The sequence below is a fragment of the Oratosquilla oratoria genome, chromosome 19 (assembly GCF_046742065.1).
Source record: "Oratosquilla oratoria isolate Oo_2021 chromosome 19, ASM4674206v1, whole genome shotgun sequence".
In the NCBI taxonomy this organism is placed as follows: domain Eukaryota; kingdom Metazoa; phylum Arthropoda; class Malacostraca; order Stomatopoda; family Squillidae; genus Oratosquilla; species Oratosquilla oratoria.
The window spans coordinates 25,951,547-25,967,701 of NC_134795.1; the positions used below are offsets into that span (position 1 = coordinate 25,951,547).

The 16,155-nt window shown below is 41.0% G+C and overlaps 1 protein-coding gene across 3 annotated transcripts in view; it reads left to right on the forward strand.

Moving 5' to 3' along the window:
* Positions 1-15,001, forward strand: part of LOC143035810 (protein SCAI) — a 38,467-nt gene extending 23,466 nt beyond the window's left edge. For 2 of the 3 annotated variants that reach the window (XM_076202792.1, XM_076202794.1), the window contains exons 7-12: positions 6,259-6,378; positions 8,936-9,122; positions 9,925-10,173; positions 10,996-11,169; positions 13,287-13,387; positions 14,856-15,001. In XM_076202792.1, coding sequence (XP_076058907.1) covers positions 6,259-6,378; positions 8,936-9,122; positions 9,925-10,173; positions 10,996-11,169; positions 13,287-13,387; positions 14,856-14,999 — 975 coding nt within the window. In that variant the 3' untranslated portion in view covers positions 15,000-15,001. The remainder of the gene's footprint in view (positions 1-6,258; positions 6,379-8,935; positions 9,123-9,924; positions 10,174-10,995; positions 11,170-13,286; positions 13,388-14,855) is intronic. The other variant, XM_076202793.1, reaches the window with a different exon arrangement.
* Positions 15,002-16,155: the final 1,154 nt, after the last annotated feature.

The window sequence follows — 16,155 nt, forward strand, 5'->3', positions numbered from 1 at the left end:
TTTTGCACTACATGGAAATGTAACTGTTATACTATTCTTCTACTTATTTACTAACCGGTCTATCTATTGCTTTGAAACTTCATCAGAATTCATAATGGAAGTGTATGTAAATCTGTGTCAGTTTACAGGTCTCTTGATTAAATACTTAAGTTACAAGAAAGATTTATTCAGAAAGTGTTTTACTGTCCCTTAACTTATGCTCGCTACTGTATATATATATATATATATATATATATATATATATATATATATATACATATATATACATATATATATATATATATATATATATATCTATATATATATATATATATATGGGAGAAAGTATACACTGGACTCGACGTTCGTCAATTTATTCCGACGTTTCGAACCCTGTCCGGGGTTCGTCTTCAGGGTAATACAGTGGTAGCAATGGAAATGTACATAAATAGGGGGAATTTGGTACACTGGGACAGGTCTCCACAGTAACCGTTATAATCCAACGCAGTTAAACCAAATAAAAAACACCAATGAGAAACAAATATAAATAAAACTGTAAAATAACCAGTGCAATACTTCCTTGAAAACATTCACCGAGTTTACCATAGAAAATATATATATATATAAAGAAAATATAGTGAAAGTTGTAAGAATTCAACCCGCTACCGATGGGTCGCCCCACTGTGCACCCCCGTGGAACAAATGTCCCGCGTAGCATGTATTATCACGAATAAAAGAAATTGGAACAAGAACACAAAATCCATCAATATCATAAACATGCAAAAAAGGAAGAGTACACATTGAAATAAATAAGAAATGCAGTATGAAAAAATGTCCCCCAAGATTGGGTATAAAAGCTGTACGACGTGGCATGCCACAACGATACGCGGAACAAAAGTCATGTAACGCATGCCACCACCTTTAGTAAATTTCATAAATAAATAAAATTACATACATAAAAATGAAAATAAAATGGAATGATACAAAACACATCAAGAAACACACTACCGTCAAGTCGAAACAAAAACAAATAAAACACACAACATAAACATATTAAGAAGTAAGCTTCCTCTCCAGCCTATCCTTCGCCCCCTTATAAATTGGGTTTAGAGTGATGCATCTATTGACACTATTATCATCACTTGACCAAGCTTCCAAGAATAACCTGGTGCTTTTACCACTACCTCCGTATTTCACTTCCGCGTTTTGCCAGTCGGAATAAATTGACGAACGTCGAGTCCAGCGTATACTTTTTCCCATAAAAAATGGTTCCTGGACTCCAGCTATTTACATATATATTTACATATATATATGTATATATATATATACATACATGTATACATATACCAAGGCTTTTTCCCCCTTACAAGGGAGGTAGCCAAAAAGGAAAAGGCATAAAATCATTTCCACCCATTCCATCCCTGAATACACTCCACACCCCTCCACCCTCCCGCTTATCTTAGCACCTCCTGGATGATGGGTCATCCCTGCACCTTGTCCACTGCCCTGGGTCAGAAGCAGTGTCGCAAGATACAGCACATCCACAGCAAGGCCGCTTCATTAAATCGGCGACCCCCCCTCTCCGTCCCCCCATTGCATAAAAGGAGAAGACGGGGGGGAAATCCCTTCGGGCTGCGTCAAATTTTGCTCACACATACTACCTCACCCCCCATCCCCCCGCCCATTCCACCTCATGCAATCACAACATCATCCAAATACAACCATTCTCCATTCACCCCTGTCTTCTGTCCTCTCCCGTCCTTCCTCAACAGACATTCCCCTCTTCCCCAAAGCCCCCTTCACCCCATCCATCCACCTCATCCTAGGACGTCCCCTTATGTTCACTCCCTCCACATCTGCCTTCCATACCTCTTTTACTAGTCTTTCTTCACTCATTCTTTCCATGTGTCCAAACCATCCTAATATTCTTTCATCAACCCTATCTCCCAGCTCCCTTTCCACCCCTGTTCTCCTCCTCACCTCCTCATTTCATTGTGCCAAAAGCACTGTATGGGGTAGAAACATGGAACATAAGAGAAGAAGAGAGAAGGAGTTTGAATGTGTTTGAGATTAGGTGTCTGAGAAGTATGATGGGGGTTAGTAGGCTAGATAGAGTGAGAAATGAGGAGGTGAGGAGGAGAACAGGGGTGGAAAGGGAGCTGGGAGATATATGTATATATATGTATATATATATATGTATATATATGTGTGTGTATATATATATATATATATATATATATACAGTACTATCATTAACGGACGTTAACTAGCTGTGTTTGCGGTGTTTTCGCTGTGTTTTCAGTGTTTTTGGTGCTGTTGTTTAGTGCATGCAATCACTATGCCACCCAAAAACCACTCCAAATCAACGGATTATTCACATCAACAGACACCGTTACCCCCCTTTTAGTCCGTTAATGAGAGGTAGTACTGTATATATATATATATATATATATATATATATATATATACATATATATATATATATACATTGACTAGATAAACACCATATGAGGACGGAGCCTTTATTTGTACGACGTTTCGCTTATTACAAATAAAGGCTCCGTCCTCATATGGTGTTTATCTAGTCAATCTTGTCGGCAGACTGCCACTTTTAAGCATATATATACATACATACATATACCAAGGCTTTTTCCCCCTTTCAAGGGAGGTAGCCAAAAAGGGAAAGGCATAAAAACACTCCCTCCCATTTCATCCCTAAATACACACCACACCCCTCCCACCCTCCCTCTCATCTGAGCACCTCCTGGATGACGGGTCATCCCTGCACCTTGCCCACCGCCCTGGGTCAGAAGCAGTGTCGCAAGACACAGCAAGGCCGCTTCATTTAATCGGCGACCCCCCCTCTCCGTCCCCCCTTGCATATAAGGAGAGGACGGGGAGAAATCCCTTCGGGCTGCGTCAAAATTTACTCCCACATACTACCCCACCCCCCCGCCCATTCCTCCTCATGCAATCACAACATCATCCATATACAACCATTCTCCACTCACCTCTGTCTTCCGTCCTCTCCCTTCCTTCCTCAACAGACATTCCCCTCTTCCCCAAAGCCCCCTTCACCCCATCCATCCACCTCATCCTAGGACGTCCCCTTATGTTCACTCCCTCCACATCTGCCTTCCATACCTCTTTTACTAGTCTTTCTTCACTCATTCTTTCCATGTGTCCAAACCATCCTAATATTCTTTCATCAACCCTATCTCCCAGCTCCTTTTTCACCCCTGTTCTCCTCCTCACCTCCTCATTTCTCACTCTATCTAGCCTAGTAACCCCCACCATACTTCTCAGACACCTCATCTCAAACACATTCAAACTCCTTCTCTCTTCTTCTCTTATGTTCCACGTGTCTGCCCCATACAGTGCTGTTGGCACAATCACTCCTTCATACAGTCTCCTCTTTGCATCCATTCCTAAATGTCTATTCCTCATTACACTCTTTAATCCACCAAGGCATTTACTCGCTTCTCTCAATCTACATTGTACCTCCACATTCACTCCACCTTTTCCTGCTACACTTGCACCCAAGTATCTAAAACTATCCACTTCCTCCAGTCGCTCTCCCTTAATGTTCACTTCCAGTCTACTGCCACTTTCACCCCTTGTACATCTCATCACCTTACTTTTACCCACATTTATCTTTAGCTTTCTTCTATCACATACTCTCCCAAACTCTGCCACCAGCTTCCTCAATCCCTCCTCCGACCCTGCCACCAGCTTCCTCAATCCCTCCTCCGACCCTGCCACAAGCGCAGTGTCGTCCGCAAACAACAGCTGGCTCACCTCCCACTTTTCTCCATTTTCTTTAACCATCTCCAATCCCTGACCCACTACCCTAGCATTCACCTCTCGCACTACCCCATCCATGTATAAGTTGAACAGCCAGGGCGACATAACGCATCCTTGACGAAGTCCCACCTTTACTTCAAACCACTCACTCTCTCCATTTCTAATCCTGACACAAGCTCTACTACTCTCATAAAAACTCTTGACAGCTCCCAAAAGCTTTCCTCCTATCCCATAAATCTGCATAACCTCCCACAGTGCCTTTCTGTCTACCCTATCATAAGCCTTTTCCAGATCCATAAAAGCCCAAAAGACATCCTTCCCCTTTCCTATAGCTTTCTCACATATCTGTCTTACCACAAAGATCTGATCTACACAACCTCTACCTGTCCTAAATCCACACTGTTCCTCACCAATTACTCCTTCTGTTCCTCTCCTAATCCTCTCAATCAAGATCCTCCCATAAGCCTTCCCTACTACACTTAACAGGCTAATCCCTCTGAAACTACTACATTCACACTTGTCCCCTTTTCCCTTGTAAAGAGGAACTATACAGGCACTTCTCCAGTCCTCCGGTACTCTACCCTCTCTCCAGCAAACATTAAATAACCTCACCAACCAGTCCACCATCACTGAACCTCCCTTTTTCAGACATTCTGCATGGCATCCATCCAGACCAGGTGCCTTACCTGCTTTCATCATCTTAACAACTGCCTTCACCTCATCCTTCCTTATTTTTCCTCCTATGTGTGTGTGTGTGTGCATATATATATATATATATATATATACACATACATATACATATAAATGAAAAATACACAAGCCCTGCTATGGAGGTTGTCTTGCTGCATTACTTTTGATCAAAGCAGTGGGGAAGAGGACTAGGATAACCTTTCATTCACAAAGAGTTAAAATAAAAATACACAACAAGTGTGTGTTGGATGGGTGGATGCCTTGCCCCTCCCCTTGTGTATATGTATTTATCTTTTTTAATTTTATTGACTGAGAATGAGACAGATGGATGGGGTAAATGGGACTTGGGTAAAAGAGGAATGTGTTGAGCAGAGAAGGAAGGGGGCAAGAGAAGGTGCGAGAGAATGGTCGTGAACGGAAGATGATTTGATGCAGCCCAAAAGAATAATTACTTTTGTCTTTTCTATTCACTCATGAGTGGATGAGGAGGAAGGGTTGCCATGTAAGTGAAGTGTTGGGGGTATACCAACTTCAGCTGTTAGGCCTTACCATGGAGATGTTGTGTCTTACTGCATTGCTTCTAACCCAGGCAGATGGCCCTTCATCTACAAGGACTTAAGTTAAAAGAGAAAACAAATGGGTGTGGGATGGTTCAAGGATGGGTGCATTCCTTGGCTGGCTACCTGGCTACCTCCTTTATTAGGAGGAAGAAGCCATTTGATACGTAGCTAGATGTTTTTATTGACATCAGGACATGTAGGAGATGATTTCACTCGTGTAGGGATCAGTGGACCTTTCGAGACCTGCAGGGATGACCCGTCATCCAGGAGGTGCCAAGATAAGAGGGAGGGTGGAGGGGAGTGGAATATGTAGGGAATGGAATGGGTGGGAATGGTTTCTATGCCTTTTTCTTTTTTGGCTACCCCCTGTGTAAGGGGGAAAAAAGCCTTTGGTATATATATATATATATATATATATATATATATATATGAGGATAGAGGGGAGTGGAGTATGTAGGGGATAGAATGGGTGGGAGTGGTTTTTATGCCTTTGTCTTTGGCTTCCCGATTAAGGGGGAAAAAGCCTTTGGTATATGTATGCATGTATATATATATATATATATGTATGTATGTATATATATATATCGTCAGCTTCCTTCAACAAACATTCCCCTCTTGCTCAATGCCTTTCACCCCATCCATCCATCTCATCCTTGGTCGTCACCTCAAGTTCACTCCACATCTACCTTCCACACCTCTTTTACTAATCTTTCTCCAATCATTCTTTCCATGTGTCCAAACTATTGAAATATTCTTTCATCAGCCTTATCTGCCATCTCCTTTTTCACCCCTGCTCTCCTCCTCACCTCCACATTTCTCACTCTATCCAACCTTGTAACCCTTACCATAATTCTCAGACATTTCATCTCAAACACATTTAAGCTTTTCCTTTCTGTCTCACTTAAATTCCAAGTCTCTACCCCATACAGTGCTGTTAGTAAATCACCCTTTCATGTAGTCTCCTCTTTGCAGTTTTTAATTCCCTCAAGGTATTTGCTTATTCCTTCAGTCTACAATTTACTTCAAATAAATTAGGCAAAATGAAATAGAATAATATATAAGCACAATTTTAACTTCAAAGCCTTTTATTCTCTTGCTTCTTTTAACTCTAATCCATGTAGACTTTTTCCCATCTCTTCCTCTTCCTATGTAGCTAACCTCTACCACCCACAACAGAAAAGGGAATATGATACAATTTCCTGTACTATTTCTCTTTTTCTTACAGGTGAAGTTTAGTGAATTGACCATAGATATGTTCAGAATGCTGCAAACATTAGAAAGAGAGCCTCAGGAAGATGTAGCACAAATATATGATGCTTCACCAGCACCCAGCAAACTTCCCTTTGTAAGTTGGGTCAATAAAACTTAGCCTGCTGTAGCTATTACAAGAGATAAACTCTTCTTCTAAGCTCTTTAGTTTCTTTATTTTTCTACTGGTTTTCATATCAAACTTGTGCTTATTCTTCAACAAATTTACATTTTATTTGTTCAAATGCACTTCATATTGCAATTGTTACTTTTTCTTCATAGTCTTTGCCCTTTGGTGTTATAGCTATATGCTAAATGTTGTCTTTTGTGCCACTGTGGCTGCTTAACCCATATCTGGTGGGAAATATGAAAGGTGACTTGCAATAATTATGAGTAGTAGAAGGAGATTGGGGGAAAACATGCAAGAATTAACTTTAAGGAGCCAAGTATATACAGATGAGACTCCTTCTAACAGAGAGTTTGAAAAAGTTAGTGAGTGAATTTGGTAGGGTTTACTAGAGGAGGAATCTGAAAGTTAATGTATCAATCAATCCATTAGTCCATAGTTCCAGTCTCTTTGGCCTAAGATCAACTGTATTTCTTGCACTTTTTCACATATGGAGAGCTGACAACCAGCAACTGCTCTCCTCTCCCCAACACTTTGATCCAGTGACATAGAAACAGTTCCACACTGATACAGTATAGACAACAGTCCAAAATATTTTCCCAAAGAAATCTGTAGGAGGTTCCAAGAACTGTTACCAGCCACTGAGGGGCTGTGGGTTGTCCACTAAGTGAACTCAAGGCAACAATTGATTGATTGATATGAAGGTAGATACATGGAGAGATTTTAAGATGAGTAAAGTGCATTTCTGTGCCCAGTCTGGGGACCAAATACCAGCCCCTCAGGGCCACATTTCCATATGGAGGTAAGATTGGTACAATGAGTCCTCCTTATATGGTAATTCTTTATTTGGTAAATTCATAGTTATGGTATTTGGTAATTACTACCCTCGATTCTATTTACGGTAGGAAAAATTCACAGATACGGTATCCGCTAGATATTTTGAAGAGGAAGAGCAGGGAGAAGGTATGTCTGCCATATCCTATTATTACATGTTATAATGGGTTCGGTATATGGTAATTTCAATTTGCGGTAAGGTTTTCAGGAATGCATATGTACCGTATAACAAGGACTTACTGTATATCCACTTTACCCTTTTCCCATCCTGAGGCACTATTTCTTCTTGTAGTGAATGCATCTGTGACTCTTGTTCCATAACACTAGTCAACAAAATGAAACTTTTTTAATAATCAGAGTTGCAAACTAACTTTTTTGTGTTAATTTTTTATGCTGATTAAGAATCTGAAGTCCGTTTTTCCCTATCAGGTCACATTTAAATGTTACAGATACCTGTTATTTTAAAGTACAGGGAATGTAAAGCATATCTATAAGGTATATTGAATACAAGATATGACACTTCCATGGCATTTTATTGTACAAAATCAAAACTGTTTTGCACAAAACAAAGTTAGAATGTACTCTAAAGGATTACCACTTAAAATTTTTGAGATTTGGAATTTCTTTGGTGTTTTTTCTGAGGGTCATCCCTGTATAACATCCAGCAGTAGTCAGCTAACATTCCTGCATTCCAAAATCCTTGATACCGTTGTTCCATTGATGCAATATCTTGATGGAAGCGTTCCCCTTGCTCATCAGATACTGCCCCAAGGTTTTCTGGAAAAAAGTCCAGGTGTGAATCAAGAAAATGTACTTTCAGTGACATCCGACAGCCCATTGCAGCATAGGAGTCTAGAAGACATTTCACGCCATTTCTAAACTCTGGAGATTTCTTGTTGCCTAGGAAGTTTTCACAGAGCCATTTGAAAGATTCCCAGGCTTTAAGCTCAGTCTCATCCAGTGTTGTGAGGAAGTTGTTGTCCTTCAGGAGTTCCTTTATCTGCGGACCTACAAATACGCCTTCCTTCAGTTTTACCTCAGTGATTTTTGTAAACTTAGCCTTCACGTATTCAAAACTTTCAGAGTTTTTCCTGGCAAGTGTCTTCACGAATTGTTTCATGAGGCCAAGCTTTATGTGAAGAGGGGGAAGGAGAACATTTTCTGGGTTTACAAGTGGCTTACTCTGGACGCTAGAAACCCCCGGTTCATATGATTTTCGCAGGGGCCAGCTATCTAAAATCATAACGATGAACATGAAATTACATAATGTACACAATTGGTTATGAAATGCCAATCAGAACTTGCCTGTATAAGACGATTACATGTAGCGATGATCCTGATCGGCGTTATATGCCTCTCTTATCTCATCAGAAAAATTGTGCCTGATAGAAGGAAACCGATTACATTTTCGAAATCAGCGGACAAAACTACATATTAAACACCACATAAAGTCCCTGATGAAAAATTGCTGTTGTTGACCAGTGTAATTTTTCTTTGCATTCCTCAAGTATCCAGTTGGAGATCCCATGAAACCCAGGGCTTTCCTCATATTTGACTTAGTTGTTGCTTTTTACATTTCCTTCGCTTACATACATTAATACACAACATTCATATTCTTCCCCTTTCCATCCACAGTAATTTTCCTTTGTGTGTAAGGATATATTGAGATGAATAATTGTTTCCTTATTTTCAGAAGAATGGGGACAGCAGCAGACCAGTGAAGAGAGAGAATCCACACAAATATCTCTTATACAAACCAACCTTCTCACAATTGATGGTGTTCTTAGCATCTGGGTTCAAAGAATTGCCAGCAAATGGTGCAATGCTTCTTTACATATCTGCAGATGGAGCTTTTACTTCCTCAAAACATCCTCATGATCGTATGTATTTAGAAGTTTTATTTTGTGTTTGTTTACTCCTAGCACACACTACCTCCCTCCCTTTTCCTCCCTATCCACTTTTCTCCATTCTCAATATCACTACCAAAAAGTTACAACACTCCCCCACTTTACCATGAGGACATGAATGTCCAGAACACTTCCAATCCTTCATTTGAGTATCACTACATTGTTCACTAATGCCCTATAAACAACCCTTCCCTCCACCACCCTTTTTCATGTGTACTTATGCTTGACTTTCTTCTTAGACACTGTGTTTATAATCATCAACTCCCTTGTAAACACATCAACATCATCTCTCCACAAAGATTCTTACCTGGCACTCTAAACCTTCCTACTGCTTCATCTGTTGGCTCATCTCCCAACAACACTACATTAACATTCCTCCCAAAACTCTCTAAACATTCATTGAAATAAATCCAAAAAGCCTCCCTTTCCTCTTCACTTTAATCACCATAAAGACCCTATACACTTGCGAAAACCCACGTCATTCATCCCAGTTTCACCTTAACTCACATTAAACTCAAAGACACTCCTAAAAGACACTCCTACCCCCTCACTCCCAAATGTCTATTTCTCATTATACTTTTTAATCCCTCAAGGCATATACTTGCTTCTCTCAATCTACTTTCTACCTTCACTTGTTTCCCTGCCACATATGCCCCCACATTAGGTACTAAGGGAATAACATGGAGATGAAGAAATTGCTTTGGCAGCAACTAGAATAAAAGGGAAAATACCACATGATATGGAATAGTTTAAATTAATCTGTTCCCCCCTACAGCTGGCTATGACTACGGAGGTGTGGTGACCAACAGTAAGCGTGACATAGACCCAACCAACAAGCAGCGGGTGATGCAGCTTAAGGATATGCATTGCTTCTACCCTGGGGATCTGTACGCCTTCACACGCAAGCCACTCTTCATCATAGTTGATTCAGACAACTCTTCAGTCTTTGCCAACATGCCTCACTTCTTTGGGCAGCCCCTGGTTGTACTTATGTCTCCACAGGATACCCCCACACAGTTTCATGGTGAATAAGTTGTGTTCATGAAAATAATAAGGGTAATGGATATAATAGTAATTGGTATGTCACTCTGAAGGTGCTTCACAAAGCATGTTGAAAATATTCTGGTATTACTGGTAAAGAAGCTCGCTGGCTGAGCGGGTTAGGGTGTCATTACTCGTGGCAAAGGTTGAGGGGATGGGGGTTCGAATCCTGCCACCAGCAAAGTTGAACCAAGGGCATGGTTCATTAAATTCCACGCTACAAAGCCCTCTTTTAGGGGCACTGTCCTAGCCTTCCAATAGGGGGGAGTTTGTGATGTTAAACCATATCATCATCACTGTTAAAGAAACTGAGAATAGATTAGTAGATTTCGTTCAGGAGGTGCCAAGATAAGAGGGAGGGAAGAGGGTAGAGGGGAGTGGAGTATGTAGGGGATGGAATGGGTGGGAGTAGTTTCTATGCTTTTATCTTTTGGCTACCTCCTGTGTAAGGGGGAAGAAAGCCTTTGGTATATGTATGTATGTTCTGTTATGTTGCAGCAGTATCTTCAGAGAGAATATTGAAAAGGCCATGTCTAAAATTAAGAGAAAAACCTGATCTATTGAGTCAACATAATCACAACATAGAATACATTAATCAAAATTTATCCTTGTTTTTATGGTTTAAAGCAGGAAGGAGTGATTTTGATAAGTTACATATGAATTAAAGGCATTGAAACTTCTCTCAGTCATACTTGCTCTACTATATACAAATGCCATGTAGGTTGGGAAAAATTAAGTATGTTTATATACTATGATAACATTTCCTTTTGTATTCAAATGGCTTTTTTTTTATCACCTGTGGCAGATCAACATCATAGAGGCAGCCTTTTCACACTCTTCCTACACTCATCACTCATGGGGCTCTGTTTAGTGAGCTCTGTTTGTGATGTACCCATGAACCTGTGGGAGAAATGCCAGCTGTTAGTAGATCGCTTTATGGCAGAAGCATCGAGGCTTGTTTCAAGAGGGAGAAATGTTGGTAAGGCATTTACATTGTTATGTTGAATGTGTTGTTTCTTAAAAAACAAATTGTATTTTGTCATTTAGATATATATATCCCTTAGAAGGGGTGAGAGTTTTTGGCATGTACTATGAACTCCACTTCAGGTTATTGACTTACCATATACCACTTTTTGTCAGTATTCATACAGCTGGCAGTATAAAGTTGTGTAAATGAGGTATTTGAATTCATTCATTTTGATGCAGTGCAGTAACATGCATACCTACTTACACAGGTAAGCATCTGCCACACAGTCCTGTGTATACCTCTTGCTATCTATCACTTCATTGTCCCAGGTCTCCCTTGCAGGAAACCCATGGTTCCCAAGTAACTGACAACAGCCACTGAACAGGCCTATAGGTAACTCAAGGAAGTACACCTAGGTCTCTTAATGTGACACTCTGTCTCTATGATCTTTTTTTATCCCTTTTTAAGGGAAGGAATAAAGAAAAACTCATAGAGACAGATATTTACAATAATCATAAAACATTGTATGGGTTGGCGAGTCAGAGTTTGGGAGTGGTAGGTGAGAGTTTGAATGTATTTACCTAGTTGTATCTTACGGGAAGGGGAGTTACGTTCATGGTATCCCGTCTTTGTATCTCGCAGTGTCTAGTTTACTCTTAAATTCGTGTACAGCTTTTGCACACACTGTTGTTTTGCCCAGTTATTTCCAGACATCCACCACTGTGTGGAAAGCTTTTTTTTTTATGTGAGGTGCTCGTCAAATGAGATTTGACTGTATATGGAATAGGAGGAAAGCTGTTAAGAGTGGTCAAGTGTTTTTACAGTAGTAGAGTCTGTGTTAGAGTTAGAAAGGGAGAGAGCAAGTGGTCTGAGGTAAAGGTGGGACTTTGCCAGGGATGTGTCATGTCTCCATGGCTGTTCAATTTATACATGGACGGGGTGGTGCAAGAGGTAAATGCAAGGGTAATGGGCTGGGGATTGGAGATGGTTAAAAGAAAGTGGAAGATAAGCCAGTTATTGTTTACTGATGACACTGCTCTTGTAGCAGGATCAGGGAAGGGATTAAGGAAGTTAGTGACAGAGTTTGGGAAGGTGTGTGAAAGAAGGAAGTTGAAGGTAAGTATGGGTAAAAATAAGGTGATGAGATGTACAATGGGAGAAGATGGCAGCAAATTAGAAGTGAGTATTAAGGGGAAAAGAATGGAAGAAGTGAATAGCTTTAAATACTTCAGGGCAAATGTGATGGAAAAGGGAGGAGTGGAGGTGGAGATAGAATGTAGATTGAGAGAAGCAAGTTAATGCCATGGGGTGATTTAAAAGCATGAATGGGTGCTAAGAGGAGATTGTATGAAGGGGTGATTGTGCCAACAGCACTGTATGAGGCAGAAACATGAAACATAAGAGAGGAAGAGTTTAAATGTGTTTTAGATGAAATGTCAGAGAAGTATGGTAGGGGGTTACCAGACTGGATGGAGTGAGAAACGAGGAGGTGAGGTGAGGAAAGGTAGTTGGGAAATAGGGTTGATGAAAGAATATTGGGATGGTTTGGACACATGGAAAGAATGAGTGAAGGTTAGTAAAAGAGGTGTGGAAGGCAGAGGTAGAAGGAATGAACATAAGGGGGCGACCTAGAATGAGATGGATGGATGGGGTAAAAGGGGCATTGGGAAAGAGTGGAGATGTCTGATGAGGAAGGAAGGGAGAAGACAGAAGATAGAAGTGAGTGGAGAATGATTGTGTATGGATGATGCTGTGATGCATGGAAGGGAGTGGGTGGGGGAAGGGGGGTGGTGAGGGAGTATGTGTGAATGATATTTTGACACAATCCAAAGGGATTTCTCCCTGTCTTCTCTTTTTCTTTACGAGGGGATGGAGAGAGGGGCTAACTGATTAAATGAAGTGGCCTTGCTATGGATGTGCTGTGTCTTGCTGCATTGCTTCTGACCCAGGGTAAGATGCAGGGAGGAGCCAAGAAAAGAGGGAGGGTGAATGGGAGTGGAGTATGTGGGGATGAAATGGGTGGGAGTGGATTTATGCCTTTGACTTTGGCAACCTCCCATGTAAGGGGAGAAAAAGCCCTTGGTGTGTGTATGTATGTATGTATTCATTTCTGCATGTACACTTTTCAGATCCAGTATTCTTGCAGTTTTTTGGTGATGATTTCCTAAGACTACTGACACTGAGGTTTATATTCTGCTCGTCAGTTCTAAGAGCACACAGAGCCTTCAAGGTAAGGATTGTGGTTTTGTATGGGTTCAGTAAATTGTATGAGCATGTGATGATTGAGAAGATTAGGATCAAAACAGTGAATGATTGAAGAGAAGTATGGGACATAGAGAGGTGCATAAAGTTATTTGTGGTAAGACAGGTGTGTGAAAAGTATCTAAGAAAAGGTTAGGATGTTGTTTGGGCTTTCATGGACTTTGAGAATTTATGTGATTGGATTGACAGGTTTGTGGAGTGTTACAAATATATAGAAAATGAGGATGTCCATTGAAGGCCGTACAAGTATTTCTAAAAGTGAAAGTGAAGACATCCTGACAGGTTGTAAGAGGAGTATAGGGAAAACACACAAAGAGAACCTCTATCTATATCTATATACCATGGCACTGTATGTAGTAGAGATTTGGAATTTGAAGGAAGCAGAAATGAAGAAGTATGTGGAGGTTATGAGGATGTATAGAGTAAGAAATGAAGAGGTGAGGAGGAGAGCTGGCATGTAGGTGTGATCAAAGAATACGTATATGATTTAGGTGTATAGAAAAAATGAGAAGAGAAACTAGCAAAAAGAGTATAGAAGAAGTGAATGAAGGGAACCTGAAGGGAAGACCAAGAATAAGGTGTATGGATGGTGTGAAGGAGACTTTTAATGCAAGAAGAATATCTGGTGAGCAAGGAAGAGAGAGTAAAAAATAGATGTGAATGGAGAATGGTTATAAATATAAGTGGAATTGATGTGGCCCAAAATGGTTATAAATAGAAGTGGAATTGATGTGGCCCAAAAGGATTTCTACTGGTTTGTCCTTTATATTTTTATAAGTGGATGAAGGTGGGGATGGGATCACTGTGTAATGAAACAGTGAAGAAAAACCGGCTCTGACTGTCAGGCTTGGCTGTCAAGGTTCTTTGTCTTGCTGCATTGCATTTGACCTGAGCTCTGTGAAAGAGGAAAGGGATGGATCATCACTCATGAGGTGCTAAGATGGAAGGGACAATAGATGGGTTTTGAAAAGGTGTGGGATGGGTAAAGAGTAGTGTATGCTTTGAATTGGCCACCCCTCCTATAAGGGGGTCTTTTTGGTATATGTATGTGTAATGGACAGGTTGCAGGGATGACCTGTCATCCAGGAGGTGCCAAGAAAAGAGGGAGGGAGGAGGGTGGAGGGGAGTAGAATATATAGGAAATGGATTGGGTGGGAGTGTTTTTTTTTATGCCTTTTTCTTTTCGGCTACCCCCTGTGTAGGGGGAAAAAGCCTTTGGTATATGTATATATGTGTGTGTGTGTATGTGTATATATATATGTATATATATATATATATATATATATATATATATATATATGTATATATATATATATATATATATATATATATATATATATATATATATATATATATATATATATATGTATATATATATATATATATATATATCTCAAATAAAACTATCAGGTTACATACTTCATTGTACCTTTCAGGGTCGACAGTTTTACCCACGTTGCCACCCTGCCTTGCCAGAGCCAGAGGTACTAGACCATCCAGCACTCTATTCTATTGTCCTTGACCTTGCTGCTACACTTGATGTATCCCATCTCTACTATGATAATCACGACCTCCAATGACCTTCTGCCACCTGCTGACCTACATGCAGAGGAGGACAAGGATCTAGCAGTGATGGCGATACATGGATGGGTTCTCCTGGGCGTCAGATAGGCCGGGCCTCCAGTTGGTTTTGGTCATCATGGGTAAAGCAGTCACAGGTGGGAGAGAGAGTGATGCAATGTGCTGCCAGTCATATGACACAAGTGAAGAGAGATGGAAGCTACTTGGCACACACACGAGTTATGGGGAATGTTATCCCTCGTGGGAGGTCTCCAAGTGCTGTCGGAGCCCAAGGTGAACCACGCTATGTTCCCAAGTCTTGTAACTTGAGGTATAGCAGTGCTAATCATATTGCAGGGTTCAAGAACCTTCGTGGTCAGACCTCTGGCAAGGTTAACCTTCAAGCACATGAAAGCCTTGGTCCACCCCGTGCAGTGAGTCCAAGTATCACTTGGAGCCCATTGCCCCCAAGGGCAGCAACAGCAGACAACTTCTGTGCAGTGCTGTTTAGTGATGATGACTGGGATGAAGACTTTGTGGAGGAAATGGGAAGGGAGGTGAATGTCTTGGAAGCATCGCCACTAACATCCGTGAGGAGGAGATGTCGCCCAACTCAGAGCTTGGATCTTCCACCTTATATTGAGGCACACAGCTCTCAGGATAAACTGCACAATGCCCAGAGTGGTGCCTTGAGTGTGGAGGAGAATCCCTGCCGACAGTTGAAACCGTACACCAATCCTGGGGACACGCCCACCCATCATCCCCCTGCTCTTGCTACCCCAAGCCGTCGCCTTCACAAGGTTTCAACATCAGATCTTACTCTACAGTCCCTCCATGACTTAGAATGGCTGGATGGTATGGAACCTGAGGACCAGGTGGTGCTGGAAGTTCATGTCATTTGGTCCATCCTCACCCTGATGGTAGTACTTCTTGCCTGCTATTCCCTGCATCACCATTCACTCAGGTGACCACACCCTCTCTTGCGCCCAACTGCCACATCACAAACTACCACCACTACCACTACTGCTACCAGAAACTTCAAGCACATCACTGCACACTACCAGGTTATTACTAGTTACTATCATGTCACTACATACCAACATTACATCTTCATTCACTGTGGGTATATCATACACCATTAATTTACAACTTCATCACTGAGCACCACTACTTATG